Source organism: Urocitellus parryii, chromosome 12 (assembly GCF_045843805.1).
Source record: "Urocitellus parryii isolate mUroPar1 chromosome 12, mUroPar1.hap1, whole genome shotgun sequence".
In the NCBI taxonomy this organism is placed as follows: Eukaryota; Metazoa; Chordata; class Mammalia; order Rodentia; family Sciuridae; genus Urocitellus; species Urocitellus parryii.
Window position 1 is genome coordinate 81,206,308 of NC_135542.1, and position 15,963 is coordinate 81,222,270.

Genomic DNA, 15,963 nt, shown 5'->3' on the forward strand with positions numbered 1-15,963 from the left:
TAACCCTTGAAATGAGTTCTTAATATATTGAGAAACTAACATTTTCAGAAATTGAAGCCAGAAAGAGAATGTGAGGGCCATGCTCATCTTTAAAGGATGGTGTTTGAGAACTTAGAAAATACAGTGTTTTAAAGAAGAAAAATATTTTCAATGTTGTAATAACAAATCATAAAGCCTCCAAGAAAACAAATACTAATGGTAATGTGCTTATTAAATAATCTGAGACCAACTCTTAAAAATGATTATAAAAGATATTACAAAAATAAAACCCTGGGAAAATGCATTTAAAATGTAAACAGGAATTTCAATTGTATTTATAAAGTTCTAAACGTTGACATAATTTTTAAATATATTGAGAATAATCACTGCCAAAATTGAAAGGCATGAGTAAATTCAACTGGACTCTTCAAAGTGTCAAAACATTTTAAAATATACAGATTAAAAATCTTACTGAAATGATCAGGGGATCCCAGAGTTGAAAACACACAAGTCAAGAATTGAAGACGAACTTGAACTTCGGCACTATGGCTGTACCTATAAAAAGTCATTAAAATAATTAAATAAAAGACCCCGTTTCTTATTTTTAAAGGTTTAATGGTCCTAACCATAACTAAGATAGCATAAATTCATTGTAACAATTCAAAATTAGCAATTATTTCAATTATATAAATTTGGTTACAGAAAAAAAATTCATAACGACAAATGTAGTTTAAAATTTATGCTATTAAAGTGTAAAACTCTTCAAACTATAACAAAACTGATTTTCAAGTTAGATAAGAAAATACATAAGACCTCAATAGCAGAACAAAAGATATATCATTTTTTCATTATGTAATATGCAAATAAATTAGAAGTTGACAAGTAAAAATCCATATTTTTATCTAAAACTCATGTTTCATATCTCTGTCCCTTCATCACCACTATATAGGAAAAACAGAGGTGTAGGAGAACAGGTTCAAAGAAGAGTCTATCACCCATTTATTTCTATTATTTGAGTTAATACACTCCTCTAAACCAGAGTCTAGAGGACATCAATCCCAGACAAATCAGGAATCAAGTGTTGCCATTTACGAAAGTACCTTTGTATTCTGCATACTTCTCCTTCTCCTACACTTGCATTCCAGAATAAGAGATTCAAACCCTAGAAGTCATGGGTTCAGTCTCTTTGTTCTCTCATGTATAAATCCTACCGTCCAGTCCTTAACTATTTTCAAGGGACTCTGCCCATTACATCAGAGACCTACTGGCTACTGAAAACATTAGCCAGGAAAATTATTTGAGATATTAAAACTGAAATGAATATTGACACATACTGCATGGGTTTCAGACATTAGAAAGAATACAGGGCAATTAATGGTCTCCCCATTAGGAATGAATCTTTCATAACTAATGCTTTTTAAAAAATTCTATTTGTAGCCTCAATGTTGAAACAGTTTTCTCTAGGATTCAAGAAATTATGTAACATGACTTATTTTATGCTTATCTTTTGTTGTTGTTGATAGACTTTTTAAAATTTATTTTTATGTGGTGCTGAGGATTGAACCCAGTGACTCCCACATGCAGGGCAAGCACTCTATCACTGAGCTACAACCCCAGCCTGTAACATGCCTTTTAAAGAAAGAAGTATTATCTTTCATGTCCCAAACTATTTTTTCCTAGGAAAATACTAAGATTTTCACCTACTATAATCCCCATGGAGGTGGAAGGGGGCAAAATTTATGAAATCAATATGCTTTAACAAAGAAAAACAAATATACAACCCTGTTTTTCAGCATGAAAGAACAGAGGAAGCATAGTAAAACAATCCAGATAACAGCTCTCTGTTCTGGGGTTTCTCCTAAAATGCCATGAAACAAGGTAGATCAGCTAGTTTCAAGGATACAGTAACATGCTCTATGAAAATATAAAATTTGTCTCTAAGAAGCACTATTCCTTTGTCTTTCCACATAGAAAGAATGTTTTAATGAGGTCCTACTTCTGACTCCATTACAAAGTATCCAACTCTCCTGTAGTCAATACAGTGAACAACCACATCTCAGAAATGCATTCATTTCTGGGCACTTAGTGCTGGACTCTGCCTTTATGAGGACAATTAATCTATGTCTCCCATTCTCTGCTCTTAGTCATCTGTTCCTTCTCTTCAAATCCACTGACTTGTGACTATGTTGGGGATCTACTATAACTGTTTTTTTCTTCACTGACAGGTAATTTAGATTCTGTCTCCTAAAAATGCTGAAGATGTGCATCATGGGTGGTTTCATTTGTACTCTTTGTTTATCTTACAATTTTTACAGAGGATATATGGTAATGCTTAGATTAAAGAGGCTAGTATTATTCTCATATCCTGGAGGAATAATTAAAGATACGGATTCTGAAAAATAAAATTTTAATAAGGTCTTAAAAGAACATATCAAAGAACTTTGTAAGAAAAGCTATGAAATGGAGTAAATTTAGGTTAAATTAAAACTTCAAAAATAATTTGGTAGGCTTGTAGACTAAGCTGCCTTTAACACTCATTGAACAATGAAACATGAAAGGTTAACTGGGTTTAGATCTCAGGAATTCAGAATACTAGGTTGCAGGCATTGGTATTTAATTTTTCATGCTATGAAGAAGCTAAATGTGAATTCCTATTTATTTTGTTTTAGCCAGGTAATCACAACTTATAAATAAACAAATAATTTACTATATACCAGATACAATTCACATCATTTCATTCTTATAAATACTTGTAAAATAATTGGAATTTATTAAAAAGATAATTGAAATAAGATTAAAGTAATACATTCACAATCTAAACCCATGGCTGTCTGATATTCAAAGCCCACATGCATTCTTCCAATATTAAGCTGACTGCCTAATTTGACAAGCATAAGAAAGGAACTAACAAGAGAAGATTGAAGTAAAAATTTGACCCAGAGGCTGGTCATCAGGAACAAAACAGTAATTGGTAAGGTCAATTTGTGAAAAGACATGGATATATTTTGGTACAAAGATAGGTAAATACTGATGGCAGTATAATATAGTACTTAAGAATATGAGTTCCAACTACAGTGTAGTGCCACAAACCTGTTATTCCAGATACTCAGGAGGCTGAGGCAGAAGGATCAGAAGTTGAAGGTCAGCCTTGGTGGTTTAGTGAGACTTTTTATCAAAAAATAAAAAAGGCTGAGGATGTAGCTCTATAGTAGAGAGCCTCCCCAACCCTGGGTTCAATCCCCAGTACTGCCCTTCCCCTCAAAAAACAATTGAGTTCTAAGGACAAACTGGCTTAATACAAATCCTGGCTCCATTCCGTTTTAAATGTGTGGCTACTGTCTCATAACTTCAGTTATTGCAATTGCAAAATGAAACCATCAACCTCAAATGGGTTGCTCTATACCTTTAATACTTAAAATGGCACCTGGCCCATAGTAAATATCAAAGAATGCTTAATCTTTCACTCAGACATCAGTCCATACCACTAGCTATTTTTAATCACTATTACCATCATCGATGGTTCAAAATAAAAGAATAGCAAAAAGCTCCCCACCCCATACAGTCGAAGAGTTTAAGAGTTTCAGGTTACTAACAAAATAGTGGTACCCTAAATAAAGGTCACAGCAAAATCTACAGAAGGAAATTATTTCTGAGGGAAAATGAATGAATTCACTTTAGGAAGTGAATAAACCATTCATTAAACGTCTACAACTTTTACAATACTTCTTCAGTTGGCCCACTTTCCATCCATGTGGAGGTTTTCTCAAACAGATTTACTCCTTCTCTTATTCACTGATATGCTCAGTACTGACAATGAACTGGTGACGTCTTTGACTCAGACATAATGCCACAACAGTAAGTTCACCAGCAGAAATCTGAATTGTATACGTCTCCTCCTAAGCATTTAGGCATGTATCTCCTTTCAAAAAGTTTTCAACTCTACTACTTTGTTTCTACAATTCTTATTCCAAGTCACTTATTCAATATTGGACAGATATATCTATATAAAGATATAGAGAGAAAGTAGAATATTAGTACTACCACCAGTTTTGAAACCATCTACATGTCCTAAAACATATTAATAGCATTAATAGTAGTATTACTAGTAGTATTCAATCATAATTAATAGTAGTATTCAATCGTAAGAGGAAAATGTAAATGTTTTAACTATATGTTGTTTATTTTTTGGAAGTTAATATTTACAAATTTTAGAATCAATGCCCTAATACATGAAGACAAGGATACTGAAGATTTCTAGAGAATGTTTAGTTTTCATTTCTAAAAAAAATTATTTTCAATAAATATCAGTAATAAAAATAAACCAACCTACTAAATTATATAAGCTAATTTCACTAAGATTTTAAAGTGGAATATCATAATTTTTAACTTAGAAAGACATGCTACTGGGGCTGGGAATGTGGCTCAGGCGGTAGCGCGCTCGTCTGGCATGCGTGCGGCCCGGGTTCGATCCTCAGCACCACATACCAACAAAGATGTTGTGTCCACAGAGAACTAAAAAAATAAATATTAAAAACTCTCTCTCTCTCCCCTCTCTCACTCTCTCTTTAAAAAAAAAAAAAAAAGACATGCTACTCAGCATTTCTTTCTCTTATAATTTTACATAAATAAACTTTCCTGTTACATTTATTTACTATATGAAATAGAAGAAAATTATCCTTCACAGGAAAGGTAATCCACATGTAAACTCATATGTAAATCTAGATGAAAAGTACTTACAGTGCATGTTTTTGTCTTCCTTCTCTTACAGCTTGAATATAGTATACCAGATTATCAAAGAAGAGTTTCATCATGTTCAGTTCTTTTTCTGCCCACCTGGCCCAATTAAAGAAAAACAATAATTTTAAAGATAGCAGAGAAACAGAATAAAATCCATGCTTGGACAGAAAATAGTTTATTTGAAAAATTTTTGCTTGTAAAAATGTCAAAGAATCAAAAATTTACAAATTTTACTTATAGCTGAATGATTAAAATACATTAAGCAATGCACATTAATTTCTACAAATTTAAAATATTGTTAATGTTTTTAAAATCTCAAGTATTCAATACCTATGAATGGGATAAAATGCCTGGCAGACTGCTATTATGAGTTAACACAATATACCATTAATATAATATACCATTTCATTTTATGTCCTTTGGTTGTTATGCAACAGATTTTTGCAGTACACCTGGCATATGAAGAGAGACAATATAAATTTACTTAATGAATCTCTTTTGAATTGCCAATTGTACTTACTTTTTAAACAAATTTTTAAAAAGGACTAAAGAAATACCCCAGTGTTAACTTCCAAAACAATCTAGAAATACTAGAAAATTTAAGAAGTGATAAATACATTGGGATATTCCATAGTTAACGAATTATTTCATATAACATTTGGTACTAATAAATCTGCTAAAATGTACAGATATAAATAAGTATTTAAATCCCAAAAGTCTGGGTTGGGTTTATGGTTCAGTGATAAAACATTTGCCTAGAATTTAAGAGGCCATGGATTTAAATCCCAGCAACACACCAAAAACATTTTTTATTAAAGTTCAAAAGATCTAACATAAATTATATAATTTCTTTGTCATGGTTGTATTTTCTTTCTTTTTTTGGGGGGGTGGGTGAGGATGTTGGTGAGTACTGGGCATTTCACTCACAGGTGCTTTACCACTAAACCACGTCCCCAGCCCTTTTTATTTTGAGACAGTCTCGCTAAGGTGCTTGAAGCCATGCTAAGTTGCTAAGGCTGGTCAGGATACTTCCATCCTCCTGCCTCAGCCACCTGGATCACTGGGATAACAGGCGTGTACCACAGCAAATAGCCTATATTTTCAATATAGGTTACTCTTGACTTGCTACTCCTTCAATGAAGGCAAGATTAGAAAGAAAAAATATTTAATAACACTTGGGTTTCAAATGAACTCCAAAAAAAACCAAAAAACAAAACTACACACCCACAACACAAAACATGGAATTGGCTCTAAAACACTTGATGAGTGGCTTTAGTCAAGTAACCTGACCTGTTAAGTCTATTTACTGGCTACTTGAATGTTTGATAAAAGATTTAGGGATAAATGTCCCTAATTTTAAAATATGGGCCATTAGAAAAGTTTAAGAGATAATATGTTCGAAATGCTGAATGCTGAAATATATAATATATTAACAAAGGGAGGTGGTTTTGTTTTGTTTGTTTGGTACCAGGAATTGAACCCAGGGGCACTTAAACACTGAGCTACATCCTTAGTCCTTTTTGAAAAACTATTTTATTTAGAGAAAAGGTCTCCCTCATTTGCGTAGGGCCTTGCTATATTGCTGAGGCTGGCTGGCTTTGAACATGCCTCAGCCTCCAGGGACCCTGGGATCATGGGCATGCACCACCACACCCAGCAAAAGGGAGGTTTTTGTTAATTACTAATAACAACATTATAACACAGTAGCTCAGAGTTCTTTCACATCATAATGTTAAAAGGATTCTTTCAAGGATAATATTAACTGTCAATTCTCTATAAATGTAAAAGAGCAATAAGGTAACCTGTCAAGATTATCCCTAAACCAGGCACAGAGACAAGGGTCTGTTATACAAGCTACTTGAGGCTGAAGCACGAGTATCACAAACTGGAGGAGAGGCTGAGCAAGACCATGTCTTAAAATAAGGAGGGATGTAGGTCAGTGGAAGAGCACTGTCCACCATACATGAGACCCTGGATTCAATCTCTAACACACCCCGATGCCCTGCACCCCGCTGCCAAAACAAAATTCCCTAATTCAAAAATATTTCAAGAATAAATTCAAAGAAATTTCACAAACATCTAATAATGCTTTATTTTATTATGTATCATCTTCTGCTGTGAGAACATGTACTAGGTCTTTAGAATATTTGTTGTTGCGATATTATTCTCAAAGCAAACAAAACTCATTGATTTTTATACTGAGAGAGACACAGTCTTCACAGGGCTATGAATTTTTTAGATTTCATAGAGAAATCTAATAAAACGTTTAAATCATATTAAACTCAATTTTCCTAGTATACAATCAGTAAGTTATTCCAAATCATAACAGATAAGTAGAATTTTGAAAAACGAACTTTAAAATACTATTCTTTTATTTACTTACATTGTAATCCAGTGTGTATCATAACTGCTCCCAAACTGCTGAAAAGTACCAAACAGTTTTGGAAGAAGACGAAGTGAAATTACTACTGATCTGAAAACAACAAAAACATATTCATAGAATAAAATTAAGGTTAACTATGAGTAACTAGTTTTTTTTTCTTTTTACCAGAAATTCAGTTAAACTCTTAAATGTAAAAGAATTAAGTGAATTTTACATCCAATATATTCCCTATAAACAAAATATATTCTTTCTAAACTATAAATTCATTTTATACATGTTAGGGCAAGAAATCCAAGTTTTAATATTCTAATCCAAGACATTTAAAAGAAAACACACCATAAATGTATGGGTAAAAACACAAATGAAAAACATTTAAAGGTATGTTATTTCCATGAAAATATTCTTTAACAAGTTATTGTTACCATTTTCCCCCCAATTTTCACACAATGTGACCAAAAAAAGCCTATTTGTATAAATATATGTGAGTTTATACATGTATGTATGTGTATACATACACACGCTTACAATGTAGAATTGTGCGGGCTGGGGTTTTGGCTTAGTGGTGGAAGGCTTGCTTAGCATGTGTAACTCACTGGGTTCGATTCTCAGCATTGCATATAAACATGTAAATAAAAAATAAAGGTCTGTCAACAACTAAAAAATACATATATTTTTTAAAAAAAGAATTGTGCTTCTGTGATGGCAGGGAAGCAGTGGTGAATAAATTCTTAGTAGGAGAAAAATGAGAAAATAAAAACATATTGTTATTGAATATAAAATCCAAAATACTTAAATTGGAATACAAACCTTTTGTATGAACTGCCTCCATTCCTCCCATCAGTCTAACTTAACTTCCTCCCAATCTTTGTCTTTGCTACCCATTCAACACAGAGAAACATGTTCCTGCTATAAGGCCTTTGCTAATGTGTTTACTTGGAAAGATTTTTGTCTAAATAGCTGCATGATTCCTTCCCATCACTCACATAAGAACAACTCTGTATTAAGTGAAACCCTTCCACTGGTTCATCATCTCACCATGATTACTTCTTTCATTTACCATTATCTAATGAGTATTTTTTATTTACCACCAGAAAGTGCTATATAAGAGCACACCCTTATTTTATCAATTAAAAATCTTGCTAATAGTACATACTGACTATATATCTGCTTAAATAATGAACCATCAAAGAACTTAGGGGGGCAGGGGATATGGCTCATGGGGCTGGGGATGTGGCTCAAGCGGTAGCGCGCTCGGCATGCGTGTGGCCCGGGTTCGATCCTCAGCACCACAAAGATGTTATGTCCACCGAAAACTAAAAAATAAATATTAAAAAATTTAAAAAATTAAAAAAAAAAAAAAGAACTTAGGGACGAGGAGGTAATGCAGGGGTGAAACACCCAGGGGTTCAATATCCAGTACCAAAAACTAAATTTAAAAACAAAAATAGTGCCATCCATTTCTAAATAATCTGAACCTCCATTTAAGTAAACAGAATCCCTGACACATGCAATGATTTAACTTAAGAAATGACTTGTACACATAGGTAAGAAATTTGAACAAATGGATAAAGTATCTACAAATAGCTGAAGAAAAGTAAAAAAGGAACTCAAAGGATAAATCCCAGAAAAATCTCATCTCGGTTCCTAGGAAGACAGAGAATTTCAAACCTAACTTCAACAAAACTCACTGGGAAGTAGTCTTATCTTACTCATCCTTGATAATAAACACTAAGCTGAAAAGTAAAAGAATTTTCATTATGGGAGCTGCTATCTGCCTCATGCTCTCAATATATGAAACTATTCTAAATTCCTGTCTACTATGTTTCTGTGCATAACTTTAAACTTCTGCACTGCTGAAATCTTATTCTTTGCCTTACAAAACAATGTGCCTGAGTCTAAATGTGCACAAGATATAGGTCTACATATCACAGTTACAGACCCCCCTTTCCCAAGACTGGAGATTGAACCCAAGGGAATTTTATTACTGAGCTCTTATTTTTACTTCAAGACAGGGTCACACTAACCTGACCAGCTTGTTTCAAATTTGTAATCCTCCTCCTGTTTCAGGAATCCCTACGATTACAGGCCTGCAGCACATCACACCCATCTTATAGATTGACTCAGGACTGTTTTTCCACCGAGCTACATCACCAGCCCTTTTTATTTTTTAATTTGAGACAGGGTCTCACTAAGTTGCTGAGTATGGCCTCAAACTTGAGATCTTTACACACATGGACCACAATGCCAGGCATATAGGTGCATTTTTGAAAAGCATTTACAATGGGCCTGTAGAAATGGTAGAATAATGGGTGATTTATCGAAGACTCTTAATTTTCCTTTTAGATCTCTGTATTTCACAATAAACAATGTTACCATAAAAAAAAATACCCGAGTTCACTGTATAAATTGGACTATGACTACAGAAAAACAAAGCAGGCTGGAGGTGTAATGCAGTGGTAGAGTGCTTACCTCTGGGTTTGATGGGAAGGGGAAAAAATGCTGGTAGGTGTACCAATCATACCAAGTAAAGAACTGGAAAGAATATTTTGGTCACATGTCAGGATTACGGTAAATTAGGTGAAATCCCAGTGGCCGATTTGTTTCTTATTCATTAATAGCAACACTCTATGCCATATATTCTCTTACCATGATAATAAAACAGAAGGCTAGGTTTGAAGAAATGAATCTTGTGTTTAGAATATGGTTTCTTAATTCTAACACTAGTGAGGGTTTGGGGCTGGGAACTTTTTGCTCTGGAAAACTGGTCTGTACTGCAGTATGTATAACAGCATTATTGATCTGAAATAATAATCCTAACCCCACTTACAAGTGACTACCAAAAGTGCTTCCAGACATTGCCTGAGGAAAAACAATCACTCCCACTAAGAATTACAGATTCATGTGGAAATGCAGATTGATGTTTACATAAAAACTTCACTAATTTTAGCTGTTATTCACAGGACATGGTGCCATATTTTACAGGCTGAAAATACCACAAAATACTGTCACATATGACTAATGCTACTGAAAGTAAGGATAGCACAATATAGTAACCAACGGAGTAAAGTTTGAAGACAAATATATCTACAAGTAGATATATGCTTACTACATATTCAATAAACCATTAGATAATCATAATTATGGTATAGGGGTTGCCTCAAATGAATAATATTTTGTTTTCAATTTGAGGGGGGAGAAAGTAATGATTAAAATTCCAGATTGACAATTTTTCCATTTTATACACAGATTTTTCCTTCTGAATATGTTAAGCTTCCTTACTCATAAAATAAATACATGTTAGGCTGGGATTGTGGCTCAGTAGGAGAGTGCTTGCCCAGCACATGTGAGGTACTTGGTTTAAATCTCAGCACCAAATAAAAATATAAAAATAAAATAAAGGCATTGTGTCCATCTACAATTAAACAAACAAACAAACAAAAAACCAGTACATGTTCACTGGAGAAAATGGAACACAGAAAGACATAAAGAAGAAAAAAATATCATAGTCCTCTGCGGGGGGGGGGGATAATTTGGATATTACATTCTTGTACTGTTTTTCTTTTTAAAATATGGATATGTAAGGATATGTCTATATCATTGTAATCCATGAAAACAGGACTCTACATAGCTGGCCATTTCATCTTTCACTTTTTCTACTTATTAAAATAGAGCACATACGCAAAAATGTGTACAGAATTAAGTGCACAACTCAAAATTCTGATGTAAATATAGCTGTGCAATATCAATATTACCCTTCAGAAGCCTCCATTGTGCCCCCTTTATAAGCCCAAAGACAGTAAAAGTTTTTACCCGTTTTTAAACTAAATTGAATACAAATACTCTTTCATATCTAGCCTTTTTCACAACATTATGCATATGAGATTTGTCCACACTGTTCCAAGCAGCTATAGTTCATTGACTGCAATTGCTACATAGCATTTCATTCTATGAACAATCCCCATTTATACATTCTATTGATTTTTGGCATTTGGACAGCTATACAAAGAATATTCAATTATTTAAAATAGTATTGCAATGCACATTTTTGAGTATTTTGTGGACCGTCTGGATAAATCTATTAGGTACATACTTAGAAGTGGAATTGCTGGGTCATGGTATAAAAACACACGAGTGTAAATTAATACTATTTTTTTTTAAACTGGTCCTTTCAAAAAGGCTTGTAAAACAATCAACATTTTACAATTAATTGTTATAAAATCTATGTAAATGATGATATAACACCCAGCCATTAAAAATATTCTTTTAAAAGAATGGCATGCCTGTAACCCAGTGAATTAAGAGCTAAGATAGGAGGATCTCAGGTTCTCAGCCAGCCATGATAACCTAACTCAGCAAGACCCCATTTCACAAATAACAAAGTTTGAGGGTAAAGCTCAGTAATAAAAACTCCAATTATTCACTCTACTGGTTTTTGGCATTTGGATATCTATACAAAGAATGTTCAGTTAAACAGTACTGCAATATATATTCTTAAGTTTTTTGTGAACTATATGGATTTGCTATATACACATACACACAAACACACATACACACTCCCACACACCAAAGAAGATAAATGATCCAATACCAGAATTCTATTAGGTGCTTCTTATACCTGAATGAACCAGCAATTTTTCTACTCTCATTTACACTATGCCATTTGAAGAATCACAAGGAGAAAACATGTATTTTTCCTAATTGGATAAGAGAAAAATAATACTTTGCAGCACTGAGATATTCAATAAAATTGGACATTCACAGCAGGCATATGTGAGATGAGAACAATGTATTTATAACTGAACTGTCAACATACATACACAAACCATGTTTTCGCTACATCAAAGAATGGAACATTTTCAAAACAGTGAAAATCAAAGCAAATTTGACACTATCATTGGAAAAGAACAGATCCGACAAGAAACTTGTGATCATTTGAGCCTCCATGAGAACAAAATTTAAAAATAGTCTAAATGTTAACACAGTAATATGACATTGTATAATGTTTAAATTAGGTTAATATACTTTTATCTAGGTTTTGAAATGTATAGTTCATTCTTATTACCCAGAGAAACCCTACTGTACAATAGCACACCAGAACTTCTTAATCAGATCTAACTGTAATTTAGTACTCACTGATGTTCCCTTCCCCATCACTCCTTTCCCCCTGCTTTCTCCACAGTAAACACTATTCTACTATCTTATAAACACTACTCTATTCTTGACTTCCGTAAGATCAACTTTTAGATCCAAATACGAGTGACATCGTGAAGTTCTTATCTTTCTGTGCCTGGCCTACTTCAAATAACATAATAATCACCAGTTCATTCATGTTGTCAAACATGACACGATTTCATTCTTTTTTATGACTGAGTAGTCACATTTTCTTCATCAATTTATTTACTAGTGGACACTTGTTGCAATCTTTTAGTTATTGTGAATAGAGCTGCAATAACCATGGAAGTGCAGACATCTTTGACATAGGTTTAATTTCCTTTGGATATATACAGAGGAGTGGAATTCTTCAATCTTATGGGTGCATCCCCACCAACACTAAAGGGCTTCCTTTCCTTTATATCCTTGCCAGTGCTTGTTACCTTTCAGTCTTTTGGGTAACAGCCAAACTTACAAGAGTAAGGTGATATCTCACTTCGGTTTTGACTGGCATTCCCTTTTTATTAGGGATGTTGAGCATTTTTTCATATACCTGTTGTCCATCTACAGGTCTTCTTTTGAGAAATGCCTATATGCATACGGTTTACTGCCTACCCTTTTGGGGCGGGGAGTGGGGTACTAGAGATTGAACTAAGGGACACTGAGCCATATCCCGGCCCCATTTTGTATTTTATTTAGAGACAGGGTCTCACTGAGTTGCTTAGTGCCTCCCTATTGCTGAGGCTGGCATTGAACTCGCAGTCCTCCTGCCTCAGCCGCCCAAGCCACTGGGATTACAGGCATACACCACTGCACCTCGCCTACTTTTCTTCTTTTTTAATGTACATATTTTTTTTAGTTTTCAAGAGGCCTTTATTTCATTTGTTTATATGTGATGCTGAGAATCAAACCCAGTGCCTCACACATGCTAGGCAAGTGCTCTACCATTGAGGACAACCTCAGGCCCCGGCTTACTTTTCAAGAGCTTTTTATTTTTATCTATTCATTTATTGGCATTTTTTGTAGTTTCTTATGTTTTTTGAATATTGACCCATTATCATATAAACTGTTTACATGTATTTTTTTTCTTTTTGTGGGGGATGGTTGCTTTTTTTCCCCATTTTTGTTTTTTGAAGTACTAGGGATTAAACCCAGGGCATCATGCATAGACAAATACTCTACCACTGAGCTACATTCATAGCTCCCATTTTGTATTTGGGAGGGTTGGCGCAGTGAAGGAGATTGAACACAGGGGTGCTGAACTACTGAGCCACATCCCCAGCGCTTTTTCATATTTTTTGTTTTGAAAGTGGTTTTCACCAAGTTCCTTAGGGCCTCACTAAACTGCTGAAACTGGCTTTAAACTTGTGATCTTCCTGCCCCAGCCTCACAATCGCTGGGATTACAGCCATGTACCACCATACCTGGCCTATTTTGTACTTTTTAAACCATTTTATTGAGGTATGAGTGATATCTGTGAACTATATATATTAAATGTACTTAACTGGTTGAGTTACTAACCTAATGCTTTTACACACTATAGAAATTGAGACAAAAGGGCTAGAGCTGTGGCTCAGTGGTATAACTGCCTAGCATATGTGAGGCAGTAGGTTCGATTCTCAGCACTTCATATAAATAAATGAACAAAACAGAGGTCTATCAACGTGTAAATAAAAAGAAAAAAAAGAAATTGAAACAAAAGAGATGCACTCACATGGACAAGCAACACTACATATAAAATGTGCATATTTTAGCCCAAGTCTAATTTCTCTTGTAGGTTCCTTTTATACAATAGGAAACAGTTAAAAAAAATTAACTGCAATTTTAAAACAAAGTAATCATCACTGAGTTCCCAAAATCAAGAATAACTTTGTTTCTGTTGTAGATGATCTAACCAAGAATGCTGAAAAGTGTACAAAAAAAAAAATAGACACACACACACACACACACACACACACACACACACCATATATATAAAAATAAAATTTCCCTTAAGGGAAAAATCCTTATTCCTAACATGAAAATCATAATAATTAAAAATTAGATATAGTACATCAAAAACTATGAAAAGACCATACCTCATCAATAAAGTCCAAAAAAAATTTAAAGATTTTAATTCCTCTTTACCTGTTGTTTCCTAAATTTTCAAGGCAACCTTCAATGAATCTCATTCGAATCTGTCTATCTGTAAACCAACATACTAAGGAACAGAGAAGTTTCTCTGCTTCATTTATTAATCCTTCAGAAAGATTAACCTACAAAAAAAGTACATGCATAAAGTTATTATTTATCCTGATTACATCTTGCTGTAATTATGTACTCTTTAGGTTTTAGTAAATAACTTACTGCATCATCATCTTGGACTATATCCCACAACAAAGTATTTCCTTTCTTGCAAACATTATCCAAATTAATGTCTGTCACAGCATTACTGTTGAATTGATGTTTATGAACTGCAGGTCCTGAAGGGTCAAAAAAGAGCACACTATAGACAAATACAACTGATTGAAATTGGCAATTAAAGCATTCATTCATAAAGTTAAAAACCCAAAGAAAAGTGTAAAAATAAAGCTCTTCTTAGATCACAAAGTAAAAATACACTAGCATGATTACTTATGAATGGCAACAAATGTTTAGAGTTAAGGCTAAAGAAACTACTCCCTTTCCATTCTATTATTTCTTTTTTTAAAATATTTTTTTAAGTTGTTGCTGGACCTTTCTTTTATTCATTTATTTATATGCGATGCTGAGAACTGAAACCAGTGCCTCACACATGATAGGCAAGTAAAGTGCTCAAGGAGCCACAACTCCAGCCCTCTGTTATTTCTAATACATACGACTAGTGTTTTTCATATATCAAGGTTATCTATTTATAAATACTTGAAACTCAAGTATAAAGAAGATGAGATATCTGAAATAATACTTTAACCAATGGGCATTCCTCTAGATGACCTTCTTATTATTAAAATTATAATATTCTCTTATAATTTCTATGATTCAAAAGGGCAAAAGGGCAAATTATTTTTATCAAAAAAGACTATCCCAAAACATTCAATTAAATTAGAAGTTCTATTATAATAGTTCAGGATTTCTGAACGCTAGGCTAAATAATTACTTGTTCTGTTATATTAACCAAAAACACTTTTGTGCTTTGTTTTGCTGAAATTTACCTATTGAATTGTACATGTATAATGATTTTCTTAATTTGAGAAAGGTGTGGCTATCAGCACAATCCTGTTTTAGAACACTTGCCAACACTCCAGAAAGTTCCCCAGTTCCTAGTTAATCCCTGATATCACTCCCCAGTCCTAAATTGTTTCAGAATCCCCGTAAATAGCCTTTTCTGGAAATTTCTGAAAAGGAATCATATAACATGTGATCTTATATGCGGCTTCTGCTACTAACATGTTCTTGAGAATCATCCATGTTAACATACATTTATCAGTAGTATGTCTCTTATAATTAGGAATTAATATATTGTTTTATAGAAATATGTATGCAGGGGCTGGGATTGTGGCTCAGTGGTAGAGCATTAGCCTCACACCTGTGAGGCCATGGGTTCCATCCTCAGCACCACATAAAAATAAATATACTATGTCCATCTACAACTACAAAAAAATATTTTTTAAAAAATGAATGCACTCACCAGTTAGAGGACATTTTCATAATGGTTTTTGCCATTATAATGAATAACGCTACCATAAACATCTGTG

At 33.7% G+C, this 15,963-nt stretch overlaps 1 protein-coding gene across 2 annotated transcripts in view; it reads right to left on the reverse strand.

Moving 5' to 3' along the window:
* Usp34 (ubiquitin specific peptidase 34) overlaps positions 1 to 15,963 on the reverse strand; it is a 220,606-nt gene that overhangs the window by 114,994 nt on the left and 89,649 nt on the right. For both annotated transcript variants that reach the window (XM_026387219.2, XM_026387217.2), the window contains exons 17-21: positions 14,597 to 14,712; positions 14,378 to 14,505; positions 7,100 to 7,189; positions 4,717 to 4,812; positions 452 to 534 (exon numbers count right to left, since the gene is read on the reverse strand). In XM_026387219.2, coding sequence (XP_026243004.2) covers positions 452 to 534; positions 4,717 to 4,812; positions 7,100 to 7,189; positions 14,378 to 14,505; positions 14,597 to 14,712 — 513 coding nt within the window. The remainder of the gene's footprint in view (positions 1 to 451; positions 535 to 4,716; positions 4,813 to 7,099; positions 7,190 to 14,377; positions 14,506 to 14,596; positions 14,713 to 15,963) is intronic.